The sequence below is a fragment of the Camellia sinensis genome, chromosome 10, assembly GCF_055761805.1.
Source record: "Camellia sinensis isolate YWXY chromosome 10, ASM5576180v1, whole genome shotgun sequence".
NCBI classification, from domain to species: Eukaryota; Viridiplantae; Streptophyta; class Magnoliopsida; order Ericales; family Theaceae; genus Camellia; species Camellia sinensis.
In genome coordinates this window covers 82181900-82204106 of record NC_138970.1, presented here as the reverse complement: position 1 = coordinate 82204106, position 22207 = coordinate 82181900, and the positions used below count along the sequence as shown (strand labels likewise).

The following is a 22207-nucleotide window of genomic DNA, read 5'->3' as shown; positions in this document are numbered from 1 at the left end:
CTCTCAATTTTTAATTTAAACACAGACGTTATTAATATCTTCAATTTGTAGAGAAATAAGATAAAAGAAAAATAAACTAATTATTTAAAGTTGTAATTGAATTGTGAATTTGAAGGAGTTTTTTTTAATTAAAACAAAATGAAGCACAAAGCTGTTTCCCCTTTATTAAAAATGAATCACAAGACCGTCAAAGAATTATTTTTATTTTTATTTATTTATTCAGCAATCTATAAGAAAATGAGTATGTATGAATAATTTTATTCCATATAAATACAAAGAATTTATACATATTTAGTTAGCTATTCAATGATGCATAGAAATATTATGGATTGTATAATCACATGATACTCCTACCCAACATGAAAGAGGACGGATAATGTCAATTTTACCATTTTTAAAATCGATTTAAATAGATAAAATCGGTTCCATGATTACTATTTATATAGATTTACTTTTATTCCAACGAGATGCCTTTAAATGAGCTCTAGTTTTCAATTCAAAATCCAAGTTGAAATCAAGTTATACTACTAAAAATTGGATCTTTTGCAAAAAGTGCACATGCGGTCCCAATTTGTGACGAAATAGCAACAAGAAATGGAAAGTGGCAGGAAGGGGCCTTTCTTATCAGTAGGGGTGTGCGCGGTGCAGGCCTGTGTGATTTGAGAGAAAAATAGAAACCATATGGCGGGTAACGGATTGATAAAAGTGTCACTAAAATTTACCATTTTCCTTATCAAAAACCGGCAGTTCGGTTGACAAATAATGACGGATTTGCCTTGACGGTTCGGGCGGATTAGCGGTTTATAAAAAATATAATTCAAATTACAAAACTTAAATCAAAGAGTAAAAAAAAGACAAAAAATACCGTGATGTTAAGCATCTTGAAAAGTGAATTGGAATCCAACTTTATTTTGGATTATTGACATCTTGAATTCCCCTCGAGCAGTAATGTAATACTATATTCTAAGGTATAGAACAACAAGCAAACTTAAATAAAAAAGAATTTTTAGAATCTTATAAAACATGATTTAATAGCGGTGCGGGTCGATGCGGTTTGGAAAAAAAATAGAAACCGGCGAATTGATAAAAGTGTCACTAGAATTTGCCATTTTTCTTACCAAAAAACGGCAGTTCGATTGGCAAATAATAACAAATTTGCCTTGGCGGTGTGGTTCGGTGCGATTTTGGTGGTTTCGGCGGGTATTATGCACACCCCTACTTATAACGATGACAAATCAATAGTTTTTACAACGATTTAGCCTAACACAAAAAGACAAGAAAAACATCACTTTTAACGACAGTTTAAGATGTCGTTACTTAAATTTTTTTTTTTAAACAGTAGTGGACGTTGCTAAAAGAATTATTTGTGACGGTTTAAAACATCACAAAAAATAAAATTAAATTAATAGCATATTCGCAACAGTTTAAACCGTCGCCAATAAACGCAAAAAAATTATTTTCATAAAATAAATATATATTTTATTAATTAATTCCCTGTACAAATTAATATTTTCTAAAATAAAATTCACATATCCACATTCACAAAATCTTATATACGAATAATATATATATATATATATATAGTAACAATACAGTGTCAACCAAACATTCATTACAAAAATATATAAAAACATCCTCCAACAATATTAATAATTTTTGATAATTCAAAAACTCAAATTTGTATCTAAAACAAAACAAAAGTATCGATAGTACAAATAAAAAATATATATATATATATATATATTATAGCTTATTTTTAGTATCAATAGTAAGCTCTATAATATCAATATGCGAAATATCATCACGTACTCAAAATGATAGCATCTACATAAAGAAATAAAATATAATAATTATTTACAATATAATTAATTTCAAGCTTACAAAAAATGTAAAAAAATTTATATTTATTTCAAAAAATAAGTAAACAAACAAATAAGATTGGAACGTATACATGAATCAAGTACCATACAATGTATCATCCAACAGCTTCTCCAACTGTTCTTAGACCTCCGAATGATGTTTCGAAACGAGCATTCGGATTTTTTGCATTTAAGACAAAGACTATGAAATATTCGGGCCCAATTGGAACTCCATCAATTTCACACAATGAATGGTCATTAATAAGAAGTCCCTCTGCCAATTGGACTATTGGTATACATGAACCATCTAAAGAAAATTTAATCACATCCTCCAATTATGATAATACTATTAAAATCAAGTATTGATTGAACACATTCCCCTATAATCTAACAATAATCGAATAAACACAAAATCAAAAATCTAACCAAATAATTGTGCTTAAATACAGACAAAACAGCCCCTAACAGTTCATGCTAGTAGGCATGAAACGGATATGAGATTAATAACAACAATTGGCAATATAGGTGACAAAACAAAGAACAAATAACAATGTCAAGAGGCTGAGTCATGTCTTTTCCAACAAGTCATTTGTGCCTAGTTAGTCATGTGTGCCAAGTTTCGTTGACATCCAACTCTAATTGATCGTTTTAGTGTGTCAATCGGCTCAAAAAAGAGTTTTTAAAGGACAAGTTTTCACAAACGGGAATTTGGCTCTAAATTCAAAACTGGAACCGATTTTGAGTCCCATCTTTTCCTACAAGTCATTTGTGCCTAGTTAGTCAAGTGTGTAAAGTTTCATTGACATTCGATGCCATTTGACCATTTTAATGTGTCAACCGGTTCAGAAAAAGAGTTTCTAAAAAACAAGTTTTCACAAACAGGAATTAGGCTTTAGATTCAAAACCGGGAATCAATTTTGAGTCCTGTCTTTTCCTACAAGTCACTTGTGCCTAGTTAGTCGTGTGTGTCAAGTTTCGTTGACATTCAAAGCCGTTTGACCATTTTAGTGTGTCAACCGATTCTAAAAAAGAGTTTCTAAATGACAAGTTTTCACAAACAGGAATTAGGCTCTAGATTCAAAACTAGGAACCGGTTTCGAGTCTCGTCTTTTCCTACAAGTCACTTATGCCTAGTTAGTCATGTGTGTCAAGTTCCGTTAACATCTGATGCCATTTGACCATTTTAATGTGACAACCGGTTCCCAAAAAGAGTTTCTAAAGGAACTAAACATAAGTGTACCATTGGCAATAGCGTCATTACATCCAATCATAATGAACTGAAAAACAAAAGAGCAAGAATTGTTGGAAGGAAAATATATAGGATAAAATGTGAATATCATTTTTTTAAACCCTACAAGCATAGTTTCCAATAAAAACCATCAATTTCATTCATATCAATACCAAAAAAATGAAAATTGATTAGAAAATCTATACTTTCCGGTGGTGCATCAAACTGGTTTTTCCATTCCCATGCGACAAAGTGATACCTACAAAATCCTTGGCTGAAAGTCAAAAGTCTATAAATGAAAATAAATAAAGTAAAACAGGTTTAAGTTTTGTTAGAATTGTAATGGGAAAGTTCTAAGAATTGTAATCAATCCTATTTAGTGTGAAGAAAAGAAGACAAATTGTGGGTATTAGAGGAGTTAAATTGTCATCAAAAGTCTACGCAAGATAATGAATGTAAGATTGATGGGAGATTCCATCCCATATCGTCTTACTCTCTTGTATGGAGATTCAGAAATAGATTAGCAAATTCTTATATCTGACCAAGCATTACAGTAGCTTCTGTCCTGCCAACTCCCTAGCCAGCAACACATAATCCACCAGTCACAGTTTTGTACGAATCTGCTCCAATGACAGTATCATGGTAAAGCATGTCATCTATGTTAAACACCACTTCACGGTACTCCAAGTTCACCAACAAACTGATGCTTCAAGTTTCAGTTGCTCAACATGGCCATCCAGCAATTGCAAATGTCACACAAAACAACTTTGTACCCATTAAAAATCTTGTTCATCATAATAACACCTTTTTAGCAACCAATGACCAATGAAAAAATCAAGCTAATAACACTTTCTTTGCATCTTTGCATTTACTTGTCCAAAGGACAAAAAAAATTAAAAAGGAAATGGAATGGAAAAAAAAATCATTAATCCTTGTTTCTCTAACATGGAAAACAAGGAAATAAAATATGAGCGAAAAGGTTGCATTACAAACTTGCTTTTGTCCACACCAAATTTTATTGATCATTTCAGCAATTACATAAGATTGAGCAATCCGGAATTATCCAGCAGGCCATTTGGGTGCTTAGGCATGTTTTATGCTTTTGCTGTTTTATGTCCTCACATGGTAGAATCGACAACTGATCATCTATTTGTTGGTTATAAATCTACACCTTTCTGTTGTGGCTACCCCCTTTTTGTAGATTTCTTAATCACTCTTTGAAACAGGTTGTTCTACATTATATAATCTGTCTCTTTAATTATCCAACTAAAAATAATTATTTATCCCACAATATAGCACCTGTTTTCTTTCCTTTTTCCTTGTCCTTCTTCTATTCTACATTATACCTGTTTCCTATTTCAGTAAGAGATTTTGGTTGGTTGGGTTTTTTACAAGGGCACCTATTTTTTCTTTTTCATTTTGCTATTAAGCTTCCAGGAGAAAATCTACTTTCCTAGAGGACCAATAATGGAGCCAAGGTATCTGGTAGCTATTTAGCAAGGAAATAATTCAGCAGAATCAATTTAATTGTTGATAGAAGATTTGAAGACAAACTGTTAAAGAGACATCAGTAATGATTTTGTGAGCATGGTCACAAAACAATCTGACAAAATCAAATATAATTAAGGCCTACACCTGCTATTGATTTTACATTGTTTGTCTAGGTTAAAAAACACATAATGTTTAGTAGCAGACATTATTTGGTTTTAATGAATGGCCTCAAAATCTTGTGTTTCAGTTTGGTGATTAAACTGGTGTGTCTCATACATAATAGCTTATCTTCATTTGGGTAATACATGAACTAAGAATTGTAAACTTAGTTAACGGTCAAGCACTTGATTGGTTTCTGACATTAAACACAGAGTCAGAAATTTTTTTTTTTTTTTTTTTTTTCTTCCAGTGGATTATCAAAATTTCCATCCTATTTCTTATCTCCCAATTATTCATTCAACAACCAATTTTTTATTTTTTATTTTTTATTTTTTATTTTTTATTATTATTTTTTTTTTAGAGAAAAATGAAATGTCTGTTACCAACCAGTTAAAATCAAATTATTCATTTGTACTGGGTGGTCATCAAACTGAGGGAAAACTTCGAAGTTGTGTTTAGATCATGGATTTAGATAGGAATTTAGAAAAATAAAGGGAAATGGAGAAAATTTTAGCTTATATTTGGAGAAATTAGTATGGCATAATTTTTTTCAGAATGGGATCTGGATTTAGGGATTTCTAAATGGAATAGAAAAAAGAAATTTGAAAAAAAAAAAAAAAAAAAGGATTTATTTCACTCACTTATGCATACAAGATTAAAAACACAGAGTAAAAACATATAGATAGAAGCCACGCAAAGCAGATCAAATTAATCAAAATATGAAAAGTGAGCTCTAAACTAATCAAAGAATTATTGATATATAAGATTGTCATATGAGTGAACTCTAGTAAATAAGAGCACAGTACCTATGACTGACAGTAACTTGAGTGGATGTTCTGGTGAAATTGTTTATTTTGTGGCTAATTCATCAATTTTTGGGGGCTATTTGTTTAATTGTCCTTGTCATAGATCTGTCTGTTTGTTTTATATTTCTGAGAGCTGTTTCATACTCAATTTACTGCATGTGGTGGTTGTGACCAGGAGATAAGCAAAAAGCTAAAGCAAAAATGTCCTGGAAGAGAATTTTCACATGCTGTTAAGGGATATGAAGTGAGATATCATTTGCTTTGAAGAACTTCATATTTTTGAACATTATATTATTGATGTCAATAGGTGAAATTCGTTTATCACAACGAATGAAAGATTAGCAAAATCTCTTGTGTGTCTCTAAGACTAGTCAAAGTTCAAACTTCAAGTCTTCCTAGGAGCTCCAATATAATCTCCACCTATTATTAATAAATGGGATGGGTTGGGCAGTCATATAAATTCAAAAACTTGTCAATCTAAATCTTGTAATGAAAACCTTATCCAGGTTTATTTCTTAGTTTTAAATGTCAATTGTATATTACTGGTTTAAAGGTCTGCGTACGTTTTTTGTTCATGTTCTTGCTTATTTAGGCATATTGTCAAGCAGGTGGTGTGCCTAATATGTCTATGCACTAACAGACACCCGTGAAAACAGAGGCATGCAAATCAGATACTAATATATCCACATATAGCAGAAAAAGGAGTAGAAAACTACTAAATTACATACCAGATTGTGGAGTTTGGGCGGTAATTTGTGAACCTAGAAACAACGAAGCTGAACCAAACAGACGCAGGCACAGACATAGAGACAGAGTTCATTTTCTTTTATCACGAGGTTAGAACCTTCAGAGCTGTAATCGCATCATCACGAGGTCCGGGGTAAGCGATTGCAGAACTTGACACAGAGTTCATTTTATTTTATTTTATTTTTCCATTTCTTTCCAAATCACCCAATCCAAACAGACACAGGCAGACATAGAGACACACACACGCACTCACGCACGCACGCAAGGGAGGCGGAGGAAGAAGGAGAAGAAGAAGCGAGCAGCAAAAGAGAATTCAGATTGAAAACTATATAGATACACATTGGGAAGAAGAAGACCAATATCTGATCTCATCGCATCTTCCCTCGTATGGTTGCTAAGTTGTCCACACGTTCTACCATTCCCGCTTCAAGCTTTCTTCTTCTTCTTCTCTCTCTCTCCCGATTCTCTCTCCAAGTTCTACCATTCGCTAGCCCCATTGACGGAAGTAAAGAACCACTTTCTATGCTATGGGTTGTTTTGACAAGAAGTTAAAAAAGTCAGTTTTAACCTTTTTAATTCATTTTTAATCGCATTATTTTTTATATTTTTTATTTATAAAAAGTTAGAATAATTAAAAAAAATAAAAAAAATTAATTTTTAGTCAATTTTTCAAAATGCCCCCGTATATATAGTTAGGCTCCGTTTGTTTAGAGACTTAGTTGGGAAATTGCGATTGGGATTCGGGGTATTGCTCTGAGGGATTTTTAGCAGTAAATGCTGCGAGTCAAAATGGCATCATTTTGGCTCTTAGATGCATATTCAAGTTAAAAAAAATAAAAATAAAATTAGCCGTTGAAAGGGTGCTCGAACGCAAAGCACGTGAAGAAAAGAAACGTCTTCGACCACTGCACTACTTAGTCTCCAATTTGAATATTGCCGGGATATATTTTATTTATTACTTTAATATTTCGGACATATATTTTATTTATTATTTTATGAAAATATCTTTCAAACTAACATAATTGTTTTTTATGAAAAAAATTATTTTTATATATGCTAATGTACTTAAGTTAAGAATAAATATTACGTATACTAATTATTTTAAATGGTGTCATTAATAAAAAAAATTATATTTACATAAATCAAACTAGGTGGATGTCATTTAATATCATTTTACCATATAATTCTTAATCTTATAATGAGAAAAAAAAATAAGATAAATTAAAAATACATCCCTTGAAGTTTGCTTAAAATACGAATTATTCCCTGTGATTTGAAAAATTACAAATACCTCTCTATCATAATTTTTTTATTTAACAGAATTAATTGAAAAAGTGAAATTCTAACTGTTCACCCATACAATAATAAAATTATCTGAATTATTTTACAATGCAATTCTTAATTTACAGTTTGAAAAAAAATAGTGTCCACCTAGTTGACATCCACCTAGTTTGATTTATGTACATATAATTTTTTTTTATTAATGACACCATTTAAAATAATTGATATACGTAATATTTATTCTTAACTTAGGTACATAAACATATATATAAATACTTTTTTGCATAAAAAACAATTAGGTTGTTTTGAAAGATATTTTCATAATGTAATAAAAAAATATGTCTGAAATATTAAAGTAATAAATAAAATATATCGCCGTGGCGTTTAGTGGCAGACTAGTAGTAAAGTGGTGGAAGATGTTTCTTCTTTTCATGGGCTCTGCGTTCGGCGAGCGGATCCTCTAGAGTTAATCCTCTAGAGTGATCTCTTAAAGTACTTGATCGAACGGCTGAAAACAAAACTCACTAAAAGGATGTCATTTTGGTGAGTATTTGAAAAAAAAAAAAAAAATCAGATTTTTTGATTTCAAAACAACGAAGGTTCCTAGAAATCTGAAATTAGAGAGATTCTTTGACTCCATTAATGGATATGCTCACCCTATCAACATAATCTCAACATAACTGTCTCTTTCAAGAAAAACCCAGTTTCTCATTTTATATAATATCATCTGGGTCTTCTTTAGTTTGATCAGAAAAAGAGTTTTTTGAAGCTTTTTTTGCAGATCAACAATGGCAGCGAGGTTCAAGAGGGTGGCGGAGGCATTTGATGAGGTGGCGCGCGCTAGGCTCTGCGAGAGTAGCGGAAGCGAGTACTCGCCACCGGAGACGGCGGTGGATCTGTTAGATTTGGTGAAGTCGTTTATAGAGAGAGAGTGGAACAGGAAAGAGAGAGAATGAGGAGGGTGATGGAGAGAATGGATTTGAGAGAGAGAGTTATTGCTGTGATTCGGAGTTGAAAGAGAGTTTGATTAGGTTGTTGGGTTGTGATTATGATGATGAATTGAAGAAAAACATTGGTGTAGAGATTGAAGAAGCGTATCGAGTTGTTTTGAAATCGAAAAATTTGATTTTTTTTTTTTTTTTCAAAATACTCACCAAAACGACGTCGTTTTGGTGAGTTTTGTTCTTAGCCGTTCGATCAAGTACTTTAGAGGATTAACTCTAGAGGATCCGCTCGCCTGCGTTTTAGCCCTTTCATCGGCTAGCATTTTTTTTTTTTAACTTGAATATGCACTTAAAGTCAAAACGGCGTCGTTTTGACTCGCAGCAGTTACTGCAGTACCCCTGGATCCTTGCGATTGATAGTGAGGTAAGACTCACTAATATTATGTTTGTTTTGAGCGATGGAGAGGGAATTGATAGTGAGATCCGGATTAGGATGAGCCTGCCCAAGGGGATTCGGATGGACATCTAGGACTTTGTATTAGAAAAACAGTCAGGCAGACTAGCAATTTTTTATTTTTATTTATTTTTTATTTTATTTTTTACATGTCAGGCATTTTTTTTGAACATTAATGTTTAATTTTTTTTATTTTTTGTTTAGTAAAAATCATTATTTTATTTGTTTTATTTTTTCCTCCAAATTTTTTATTTTATTTTTATTTTTTAAAATTTTTTACATGTTGGATATTTTTTTTAAACATTAATGTTTAACATTTTTGTATTTTTTATTTGTTTTATTATTTTATATTTATTTTACATAAAAATAATTTAACAATCTCTACACTAACAATTATCATCAAAATAAATATAATTTTACTTAATCTCCTCACTATCAATTTTCTCATTTTATATTTAAAAACAAACGGACCTTAGGGCTTTATGGCATGTTTACTTCCAATTTTGATCTGCGGAAGAATACAGAGGCCCAATATAAAAATAAGGGGAATTAGAAAAAGGAATGGTGATAAAGACCTAGAACCCACACCGCCGCACATTTTGTGAGAGAAAAAAAAAATATATATATATATATATATATATATATATATATGAGTAATTACAAATTAATTAGGGATGGTAGGGATCACAAATTTTAGAGGTCCCCGTATTATTATTACTAATACGTGGGGTACAAATTTATACTCTTATATAGTTTTGGGCAAATTACATATACCTCCCTCGAGATTTAGCTAAATTACAGATATCCCTGAGATTTTGGAAATTATATCCCGCCCCCTGAGGTTTGTATTTTCATAACAATTTGTCCCATGAGGTTTATATTTCATAACAAATTACCCCCTAATTTCTTATGCAAATATAGCATTCAGGGGAGAATTTGTAAATTCTCAAACCTCAAGGGTATCTGTAATTTAGCCAAAGCTCAAGGGATATATGTAATATGCTCTATAGTTTTTCATTTTCATTTCATTACAGATACATTTTATATTTCATATATGTATAATTTTTTTTTTTTTCCCTCATATCTATAGGTTCGTTTGGGAAATGGATTAGCTTTTTAGTTTTTTGATTTTTTGGTTTTTATGGCTATTTTAGCTTGGGGCTAAAAGACCTGGTTTGGAAAGGACTTTTGACTTTTTTGTGAGAAAAAAATATAATAATTATGAATTGGATGTAATATTTTGTCTTATTAGACTAAAAAGCCGGACTTTTGGCTTCCCAAACCAATGTAATTCTCCTTAAAAATAAAAATAAAGATAAAGAAAGAGGACCAATTCATACATAAAAGCCCAAACAGTAGATCTAATTAAAACAAAGAGTATGGCCATTAGGGGTGGGCGCGGGTCGGTTGCGGCCACGGAATCTCCAATCCGTCATCCGTCCTCCAGATTGGCGGATTGGAGAAAATCAATCCCCATCCGTCCGCAAATCCGGCGGATGTGGATTGAGCGGTTTGGCGGTTTGATGCGAATCGGTTTAGCGGTTTAAAATTTTATAAATTTTCAACATAATTCAACTTGTGCACTTCCTCAAAAAAAAAAAAAAAAGTATTACAATCAATGACTTAAAAAAAAGTATTACAATAACTGTATGCCTCACCCAAAAAAAGAAAGTTTGAAACTTTAGAATATCACAATCACTGCATGTCTCATCCACATATTACAATCACAGCATGATTCATCCACATAAAGTATTACAATCTGTGGTTTTTAAAATATAATAACAATTCAAACCATGAACAGAGCAGTAGTAGAAATTGTATGTCTCTATATTGTTACATCTATATATGTTTTTGAAAACAAAAGCCAACCAGCATATATCATATTTTCTATTTATTATTTTTAGAGTTAAATTTAAAAACCAAAAAATATAGATAAATAATACGTTTATTTTTTTCAATTCAAAAAATATATTCAAGTTGATAACTTTTTTTCAACAGAATATTTAAACTCTTTTTCAATTGAAAATGCAAACAAAATATTTAAACAAATTGAAAACATAAAATTATAAATTATTAGGGGTGCTCGCGATTTGGCGGTTCGGTTGCGGCCAAAAGAATCTCAAATCCGCCATCCGTCCGCCAAATTGGCAGATTGGAGAAAATCAATCCACATCCGTCCGCCCATCATCACACATCCGTCCAAAATGCGGCGGATCGGTTCGGTTTGGTCGGTTTTGACGGATCGGTATATCCGCTGCTCACCCCTAATGGCCATGCCTGGAATTAGCAACACATATAGATTTTGTCCAACAAAAATAAAGGAATTTTGGAGCTGGGTTAGTGCTTTTTATTATTATTATTAATTTCCTTTCAGTGAAGTTTTTACAAATTTTTTTAAAATTTATACATTTTTAAATTTTACTCTACCAAACCAACAAGAAAAATAAATAATAATAATAATAATAATATAAAAAAATTCCACTAAAGGCAAAAACAAAAAAAGAAGTGATTTTTGAATTTTTCTTTTTTTTTCTTTTTTTTGTCTTTAATAGATTTAGATTTTAGATCGTTCTACATTAGATGAACCTGGAAAAGAAAAACTTTTAGCACCAATTTTAAAAAATAATTACTAAAAGCAAAAAAAATGCTCCAAAAAAACGTGGCTTTTTTGACAGTATCTTCAACCTATTAGGTATATTAAAGTTGGTTAGTTAAAATGTCTAGTATAATGAGTGGTAATTGGGTGCTTTTAGAGTAAAGTCACATGGTACTCTAATTTGTTATAATTGGTGGAGAATGAAAAATTTATAAGGGTAAATTACACCGACACCCTTTGATATTTATGTTTATTACAATTCCCCCCTCACCTTTTGGAAATTACATCTCTCCTGAGATTTAAAGTTTTATTACAGATTCTCCTGGGCAATTTAATTTTTTTAAATACCAATTTTTCCCTCACTAGGTAAATTACATTGAGACCCCTCACATTTTAAAAATTACAAACCCCTCCCTAAGGTTTAAAGTAGCATTACCAATTGCCCTCTCCGTTAGTGTTAGTTGGAAAAAAAAATTAATTGAAGAAAAAATTATTTGAAAAAAAAAAGAATTGAAAAAAAAAATTTGTTAGTAAAATTTTTAATGTTTAAAAACCAGCATAAACTCATTTTTTGAATTTACGTTTTTTCCTCAAATTTACAAACTGAGGCAACAATTTATAAACCAAAAAAATTATCAAACAAGTTTTTATGACAATTTTTAAATTTTTTGTAAATATAAATTGAAAACTGAAAATGAAATGGTTACCAAACAGGTCTCAAATGGTAAAAATGTCGTAAAATTAACAAATAATTAAATAAGTTACTAACGTAAGAAATGACTTATCAAAAGATTCTTATGCTATGTATGGTTTGATTTTTAGAATTTTTTTTAAAAATTAAAAATTAATTTGGTTAAGAAATAAAAATAAAAAATAATTATCTTTTAAGGATAAAAATAATTATCATTTTAACTTTTTGGACAGGTTATATACAAACGTATGGTTGTTTCAATTTAATTTGTAAAAAATTATTTCTAACCACTCGAAAGATAAAAATTATATAAAAATGATAATTATTTTTTATTTTTTGTTTCTTAACCAAATTAATTTTTAATTTAAAAAAATTAAATCAAACCATTCATAGCCTAAGAATCTTTTAATAAGTCATTTCTTACGTTGGTAACTTATTTAATTATTTGTTAATTTTACGACATTTTTACCATCTGAAACCTGTTTGGTGATCATTTCGTTTTCAGTTTTCAATTTATATTTACAAATATTTAAAAAACTGTCATAAAAACTTATTTGATAATTTTTTTGGTTTATAAATAGTTGTCTCAGTTTGTAAATTTGAGAAAAAAACATAAATTCAAAAAATGAGTTTACGTTGATTTTTAAACAGAAATTTAAAAATTTTACTAACAAATTTTTTTTTTCAAACAATTTTTTTTCCAATTAAATTTTTTTTTCAATGAATTTTTTTCCAACTAATACTAACCGAGGGCGCAATTGATAATGCTATTTTAAACTTTAGGGAGAGGATTGTAATTTCTAAAATATGAGGGGTGTCAATGTAATTTACCTAGTGAGGGCAAAAATGGTATTTAAAAAAATTAAATTGCTGAGGGGGAAATTGTAATGAAATTTTAAACCTCAGGGAGAGATGTAATTTCTAAAAAGTGAGGGGGAACTATAATAAACATAAACTTCGGGAGGTGTCAGTGTAATTTATCCAATTTATAATTGTTTGTCGGGTGATTAAGGAATATGATGGGGCATGGTGTATGATAATTAGTCCTAAAGTATGAACACGTAGAGTTCCTAGAGCATTGAATAATTTTCCTAGTATAACTCATTTAAAAAAAAAAAAAAACTCCAATGCACTAGGCATGCAATTAGGTACTTTGCCTCAACTTATATTTAAAAACTACATATAGTTAGCCTTTAAAGTTTATAAAAAAATTATTTGACCCTTATGATCATTTTTTTCCATCGTTGTTGATAATTTGACATTCAATAAAATGTGAATAGTATTTCAATGAATAACTAAAATAGAAAGTAGAATTGGAGTGAAAACATAAAAAAATGGATATGCAAAATAAAATATATAAATTGTAGTAACTTTTAGATAGGTAAAATGCCCAATAACATTGGAGATGTTTTTAATTAAACATGTTTTGTTTAATTTTTTAAAAAAGGAAAAGAAAACAGGCTGAGTTCATGAGGGCCTCTTCAAGAGAATGGATGGATAAAATGAATGAAATAAAATATGTTCTTTTTTCTCTTTTCATTTTTCTTCCTCTCCTCTAATTTCTCTCAATTTTTAATTTAAACACAGACTTTATTTATATCTTCAATTTGTAGAGAAATAAGATAAAATAAATAAATAAATAAAGTAATTATTTAAAGCTGTAATTGAATTGTGAATTTGCAGAAGGATTTTTTTTAATTAAAAAAAAAAAAGTGAAGCACAAAACTGTTTCCCCTTTATTAAAAATGAATCACAAGACTGTCAAAGAATTATTTTTATTTTTATTTATTTATTCAGAAATCTATAAGAAAATGAGTATGAATAATTTTATTCTATATAAATACAAAGAATTTATACATATTTAGTTAGCTATTCAATAATACATAGAAATATTCTGGATTGTATAATCACGTGATACTCCTAACCAACACGAACGAGGATGAATAATGTCAATTTTGTCTTTTTTAAAATCCATTTAAATAGATCAAATCAGTTCCATGATTATTATTTGGGAGCTGTTAAGATGTGCACCTTATAAAATAGTGCACATCATGTACACATTTATTTTAAGCCATTAGATATTTATAAATTAATCTCAACCATCAAATAATTTGATTGAAAATATTGAATACCCTCTCAACCGGTTACAATTTTGTTCACCGATTATTGTATGTTCAGTTCACAAACCATCTTCACTTTGTTTTCCCAAAACCCTTATTCTTCAGACCAATCCGAAGGCCCTATTCTCCCTCTTCAGACACGACTCCAGAGCTCTCTTCAGAGACGACTCCGAAGCTCCTCTTCGCCTTCTTCAGACACGACTCCGGAGCTTTCTTCGTACACGACTTCGAAGCTCTTCTTCTCTTGATGATAACTTATTATGAAGTGTTTTGGCACAATCTGCCATCACTTTCTGCCGATCCTTGGTTCGCCGAGAGGGCAGCGAAGTTTTCCTGCTTCGGAAGTCGGAGTTTCAATGGAAGAACAAGCCAACTGGGTTTGAACAATGGTGAATTGCCATATAGATTGAGTCCATTGATGGCAAGTGTGAAGTTGCCGAGAGTTTCGAGAAGTCCTTCTATCAAGGCAGCTGTATCTCCCGTGGGTGCTCAAGAAAACACGAATTCAACACAAACCCAAATGGAAATGAGGTCGTCAATTGGCTCAGACACAAAATTCAGGAAAGTTCTGGAGTCTGCTACCTCGGATCGAACTGAATTTGCAAGTACTAATGAGGGTTCCTTTGTTTCTGAGAAAATCCCAAATGGCGAAGCGGTGTTGAAAAATCCAATTTCTTCTAATTCCGGGAAAAGAAAAGAAGATTTGAGGGGAAAATCCAATTCTGTCAATGCCACAATGGTATATGAATTACCAAGAAAAATTAAAAACACACTCTTTTAACTTCTTTTTTCTTTGATTCAGTCGAGAATTCTAACAATTCTGTTCTTCCAGGCAGCAGAGGCAGAGGATGACCCGAACACGAAGCGATTCAAACCCAATGAAGGCAGTGGGAGCGAAAATGATAGTGTTAAAACAGGGGATGAGGATGAGAAACAAACAAAGGCTAACCAAAAGCCTCCCGAGCCCCCAAAGGACTACATTCATGTAAGAGCAAGAAGGGGTCAAGCTACTGATAGCCATAGCCTTGGAGTAAGAATCACAGCCCAATTCTCTCATCATTCGCTCCAATTCTTCCATGGCAAGCTTAGCATTAACGTTGCGATTTTCCGGTATTTGGGCAGGTTCAAAGGGAGAAGATCAGTGAAAGAATGAAGCTTCTCCAAGACCTCGTGCCAGGTTGCAATAAGATGTGTGTAACAAAATGCTTTGCAACAAATTTAAGCCATAGTAGAGCTTGAATTCATTGTTGGGCAATGACTAAATTGGCCTTGGAAATTTTCTTTCCATTGTACTTGTAGGTGAATGGAAAAGCACTTATACTTGATGAAATTGTAAACTATGCGCAGCCACTGCAACGACAAGTCGAGGTAAATTAGGACTTGTTCTGTACCATGGGGTTTCATTTTGATTGCATAATTGAGTTCTATGACTTAATGGGTATTGTGTATTCATTTTGTATTTTGTAGTTTCTGTCAATGAAGTTAGCTTCTGTGAATCCAAGGTTGGAATTTAACATGGATAGTCTCTTGTCAAAAGATGTGAGTATAGAAACTTGTAAAATCAATTTCTTTTATCTATTGTGATGTTTTTTTTTCTAAAATTGGTTGTAAAATTCCAGGTATTTCAGCCTAATGGCTCTTTCCCTCATCAAACATACCCATTAGATTCCTCTGCTTCTACTTTCTTTGGACAACAGACCCAGGAATTTTCACCAGTATATACTAATCTTTCCAATGGGGACCATACAAGCACCACATTATGCCAAAACAACGGCATGCAATTACCTCCGGTCGATGAATTCAGCCAAGGTATTCCATAGGTATTCAAATGCTGGCCCATTCCTGAAGAATTTGGTGTTGTCTTTGTTTTCTCCATTTTCATATTTCATGTTTCAGTAAGGAAAACAAAGAAAAGTTGGAAATACCCAAAAATAAAATAAAAATTTGAAAAGAGTTTTCTGAAACAATTCTGTGTTTTTTAGCATTGAAATAGAAATTAAAATACAACTACACAGCCCTTTTAAGTTTTTCATCATCTAATTTTCCTTTTCTCAACTTGAAATCCTCAGTTTCCAACATTGTGTGAAGATGATCTACAAAGCATTGTGCAAATGGGGTTTGGTCAAGAACCCAAACCCCAATACAGGATTTCAATCATCCCACATGAAAATTCAACTGTGGTCACCATTGATTTGTCCTCAACTCAAGGCCCAGAGGCTATTGTATATTAATAGATTTTTTTTTACGAGAAATATTAAAAAAAAAAATCTTGATGCTTCAGTTATTTACCTAAAATATAGTAGAATCACAAGTTGCTTCATTCACCAACTAAATTTGATTTGTTGGGATGAAGAATTGTGTTGAATCAAGAAGGGTTGACTTTTGTTAAATCTAGCACATTTGATTAAAGCTATTAAACACCTTGATTAAGACTTAGCAAACACATATATGTTTATTATGCTCAAAAGGAGACTTCCATCTTGTCCCCTCCTTATCTCCCAATTCATAACAAAGAAGTGTACATATTCAATACTTTGTAACTATGACGTTCCTAAGTTTCGTTAGAGATATTTTCTTTAAAAATAGATATGCTCATGTCACACAGTAGTACCTAGGATGTTACATTACTAGTTCATGCTCAGGTCTTGCTTAAAACAAACTGCAAGCAACATACGATTTAAGTTGTTGATTGTCTATTGGTTGGATATTTTGCTTGTGTTTTTTAAACAGGTTCTTGCAAATAGACCTGATATTATTAGAGAAGATTATATGAATGAACTTTGTATTCTTCAAGATGATGTTCCTCCTTTTCCCAATCAGGTACTAAACTAAAATTTCTCACTTGTATATTAATGAGCATTTTTCTTACTTTGCTGGAATGGAAATCCTTTTCTTTAAGCAGCATGTGGTTAAAATGATTTAGGTTGCCTTCAACATTATAGAAGAGGAACTGGGTCAACCCCTTGAAGCTGTTTTCAGCAAAATTTCCGCAGAAACTATAGCAGCTGCCAGTCTGGGTCAAGTTTACCGAGCTACTCTACGTGCCTCAGGGGAGGACGTTGCTATTAAGGTTGTAATAAGTTCATCTGGTAAAGTTCTTGTCATGTTATCATATTATATTGTCATTTATCACTTCTTAACCATTTGAAACTTGTTCAATCTGGTGGTTGTTCGTCATTGCTGGAATGACTATATTGGTTAATCTCCTTCAAGGCATTTTAGAATAGATTTTGGAAATGGCATAAAGAAAGGAGAATGACTGCAAACATGTTTGGTATAGCGGATTGAGAAACTTTCATAAATATTTCTTACGATGGACACTTTTTAGGAAGCTCCTAAAAGCTGTCTTGTGTGTTTTTAAGACCTAATGCACAAGAAAAATGACAAAAATGCCTAAATTGATTTTTTTTTTTTTTTTTTTTTTGGGTTGAAAAATTCATTTTTTTCCTTTTTAGTATTAAAAAGAAAATAAACTGAATGGGAATGAGTTTTCTGAAATGTATGTAGCACATATATTTATATTTTATGTGTAAGTTAGATACTGAGAAGGCCTATGATAATGTGGATTGTGAGTTTTTGTTTTACCTGTTGGAGAAGATAGGCTTTGGTGGATAGTGGATTAGGTGGCTACGATTTTGTATCAGCTTCTGTCACATTACACTGTTTGCTTGCAATGGTAAAAGCTCAGTCTCCAAGTTTGGGAATACAGGTTTGAGTTTGAAGGTAGTCACTTTCTGCAAATTATGCTAATGGTTAAGTTTGTACCCAGTCTAAGCCTCCCAACAACCTCGATTATTAGGGGTAACACTGGGTTAATGACCTTTTCTTATTGTAGTTCCCACATTATTCTTTCTTCCGTCTGTTAGCCTGCTAAGTGAGTTCCCCTGTATTTAAGCAGGTTTAACATGCTTGTGTCTCCAAAAGTGAGTGCATATTTTTGGTAAGTTTGACTCTCAACTCTCAACCTAACTCTTTTACACATGCAAGGTTTCAATTGTATACACAATTTCTTTTGGGTCTTTGGTGAATGAAAGCATGTTGGTGTAAAGCGAAGTCCCACATTGCCCGAGTACTAAAGTATTGTTAAGCATATAAGCATGCGGCCACCCTCACCTCTTAAGTTAGCTTTTGGGGTTGAGTTCTACCCAAGTCCATGTAACAGTCTGTTCTTTTGCAACTCATCTTAAGATTGTGATGGTAAAATTTCATGTATTTCACCTTTATGAAACTTTGTTATGGGTGAGGATAGTTGCAACACACATCTTAGAGCTATTTCCAAGATCTCTTGAAGAATATTTTCTAGAAAAAAAAAAAAAGAATTGAGTATTCAAAACAGAGGTAATTGCAAGGAAAGTAGATAGTTTGGTGGATGAAATCTCGTGACAATGCAATTGAGGGATGTTCAATGAAAGTAGGAGGGAATAAAAGTAGCATCTATGAAGCATGGAGACCTCTTCGGAGGTGGCGTACAGGTGTTGGACATGCTGGGACACTTAGGACATGCTAAGGACACGTTGGGGACATGCTGAGGACACGTTTTTTTTATAAAGAAAAATCAAATTTTTAAAATTTATTTTTAATAAAATAACATACATAAGATTGATAAATTTGATAAAATTAAATATTTGACAAAAAATAAATATTAAATATTTAAAAATATGACATAATAAATATTTAAAATTATGTGTTTTGCATGAGTCCCCAACGTGTCGTGTCTTGCATTTTTTTAAAATTTGTGTGTTCGCTTGTCCGTGTCATGTCCCGTGTCCGTGTCCGTATCCGTGCTCGTTTTCCGCTGTGTCAAGTCTGATGTAGGATAAGATTTTAGGAATTTTTATATTTTAAGTTTTAATATTTTTGGTACATTATTTGATTAGGATTCTTGTAATTTAGTATAAATATTTTAGAATTAGGTTTCTTAATTTGTCTTAATTTCTTTTTTCTAATTTCTTAGGTTTTTTGTTTTTCAAGAATTAGATTAGTTTAATATCACTATTATTATTATTAGTATTTTATTTTTAATTTTATATTTCTTGGTGTCCGAGAATACTTGGTCTCCAAGATTTAGATTATTATAAATAGGTATGTAAGCCTTATGGCAAAAATAGGATTACAAACGAACCGAACTGTTCATGAACAACTTGAGTTCGGCTCGTTTAAAGCTCGTTTGAGCTCGACTCGTCTACTAAATGAACGAGCTTGAGCTCAATTTTTAGGCTCGTTTGTTAATCGAGCCGAGCTCGAGTAGCCCTAAGCTCGGCTTGATAAGGCTCGTAAACATAAAAATTGGTTGGATCTGTTTTTGCAGGAATATTATGTATCCTGAGCAGTTGACTCATCTCAGTTGTGAACTACAACTCTTTATGAGTTCAAAAAGAGCATACAGTCTGTAATGTTTTTGTAGTGGAAGTGGATAGAACCATAGACAAACCTGTAGACACTAATGCTTGCTTAAAGATGGGTTTTGAGCCACTGGTTTGGTATTGTCAGCCTGTGGCAAACAGACACTTTGGTTGTTTCCATCTCCAATTTAGTTCTTATGGGCCTGTGCTTATATCGAATATGGCTGCCTACGAAAAATTTATCGCTATTTTTTAGTTTTTTTATAGGTATTTTTTTAGTTCAATAAGATAAAATTAGCACAATTTAAAAAAAAAAGAAAAAAGAAGAAAAGGCTATCACGGCGTTTCTAAAAACGTCTCTAAATAGCATACCAACAGTTGGAGTTTTCAAAAAGAGATACGGCGGCGTTTTAAAAACGTCGCTAAATAGCATGGTGACGTCATGTTAAAATGCCGCCTATAGTAATATAGCGACGTTTCTAAAGCGCCATGGAGTTATAGCGACGGCCGCATCTTCGATGTTTGGTGCTAAACGCTACAAAAGGATTTAACGCCGTTTTTGGGACCTATAGTGGCGTTTTTTAGACACCTCTAAAACTCCAATTTCCAGCAGTTACTGTATCCTTGAAAATTCTAGTTATCCATGATACTGACAATTTTCTGGACTTTTGAACCAATCATTGATAAAAAATGTGCAGTGATTTATCAGGCAACAATCTTACTAGACCTATTCTTGCTAACTTTTTGGGCTTTCCTCTACTTCAGAGATCGTGAGCATTTTCGGGCTTTCCTGCCAACTTAGTCCATAACAGATAATCCTAGAACAGAATCATGTCATTATACTTGCAAATGGCCCCTTTTGTTTTGTCCCCCTAATAGCCTCATTTTAGATTTTTGAATTTGAACTTCAAATGCTTTAGTTAATGCAAAAGGGCCATTAAAAATCCTGGGCCTTTTTCTAGTTAATGCTTTTGTGGGTAGTATTGTTATCTTTATTTTGCTTTTTTCTTGTTATCCTAATGGTTGCCTCCTATTAGTTTATTTGTACACTTCTGAATTTCCTTTACCTACATTTTTTTGTAGAATTTTCTAGTACATTAATATATCTAAATCATTAATTTTATAATTGTTATAAATTGAAACGTCAATTTTATTGAATAAGTGCTAATGGTTAATTTTTTTTTTTCTTTTTTTACAGATTGCTTTTACATGGGCTATTGTGGATGTGTACGAAGAGCATTTGTTCTGTATATGGAAGACATTTATTTTGAAACAATTCTCTATTTTGAAAATCTAGTGTTTTTGTATGTAATATTTAATTTAGATGGATTATACTTGCTTTGTATGGATTTATATGATATTTGGAATATGATGTTACAAGTTAAAGTTTTTGAATAATTGATAATGAAATGAGTATTATTGATAATGGATTTAGATTATAATTGATAGATGTATTATTCTGTATACGTACAGGTTGCAGGTTGCATTGATAATGAAATGTATATAATTTAAAAATTAATGAAAAATATTCAATTTGTGCATTTTAAAAAAATTAATAAATAGAGCTTGAGCTTTTGGCTACTAAACATTTAGTAGCCAAAAAATAAAAAGGAACTTATTGGCGACTAAACAGTTAGTAGCCAAAAAATTAGAAGTTTTTGGCGACTAAAAAATTGATAGCCAAAAAGTAGTGTCACGTTTTTAGTGACTAAAAAATTGGTAGCAAAAAAACTGAAAATGGAAAATATTTTCTTTTTGGTGACTAAATATTTTCTTTTGGGCGACTAAATTTTTAGTGGTCAATTTGTGACTTTCGGCGACTAAAAAAAATTTAGTCGCCAATACCTTTCCCGACAATCATCTTGCGACAAAGCTGGCGACCAAAAAATTTAGTCAGCAAAAATCTTCAGCGACTAAAAAAATGACTTTGGGCGACTAAAAATTTAGTCGCCAAAAGTGTAATTTGTTGTAGTGTATCTATTTTGAAGTGGGAAAACAAAGTTTTCTAAGTGATCAAAGTAGGAAAGTTATTTTTTAAAATTCTATAGTTATCTTCAGAAGTTAGCAAATCGAACAAAAAAAAAAGAAAAGACAAATAATATAGGGACTAAGGTGGGTACAATGACAAACAATATATATCTAAGAATAAAATGAGTGATGGTAAAAAGGTAGTGACCGACTACGAAATAATAAGCAAGGACTAATACTAGTATTTGCTACAGTTATAAATGTGTCAAAGTCATTTATACCCGACGTCATCATTTGGACATAATGACAACATGACACTAGTAGTGGCAACAATGCTATTATAATGGCCTAAGTCGATGATGATGGTTGTGTTTCAGTGGATCAAAGGGCATGACTAATTGAAGTTGGTAGCAATAACATTGTTGTCTAATTCACTAATAATGACAAGGAAAGAAAGAGTGAGAGTCGATGAGATAGTCATAGCAACAACATTTCAGGTAACATTAACATTGACGATAATG

At 31.7% G+C, this 22207-nt stretch overlaps 1 protein-coding gene and 1 long non-coding RNA gene across 2 annotated transcripts; one reads left to right on the top strand and one right to left on the bottom strand.

Annotated features, from left to right (window-relative positions):
* Positions 1-3158: 3158 nt before the first annotated feature.
* Positions 3159-6807, bottom strand: LOC145801192 (uncharacterized). The gene is made up of 2 exons (XR_014342271.1): positions 6272-6807; positions 3159-3852 (listed from the first exon to the last, which is right to left on the bottom strand). It is a non-coding gene; the product is annotated as an uncharacterized LOC145801192 (long non-coding RNA).
* A 7589-nt stretch (positions 6808-14396) lies between these two features.
* LOC114288338 (transcription factor bHLH62) lies at positions 14397-21104 on the top strand. The gene is made up of 9 exons (XM_082891741.1): positions 14397-15115; positions 15209-15406; positions 15499-15570; positions 15676-15744; positions 15844-15915; positions 15996-16185; positions 17107-17196; positions 17300-17446; positions 20917-21104. Exons 1-7 carry the CDS (start codon positions 14624-14626, stop codon positions 17118-17120), a joined length of 1107 nt encoding a protein of 368 aa, XP_082747867.1. The 5' UTR covers positions 14397-14623; the 3' UTR covers positions 17121-17196; positions 17300-17446; positions 20917-21104.
* Positions 21105-22207: the final 1103 nt, after the last annotated feature.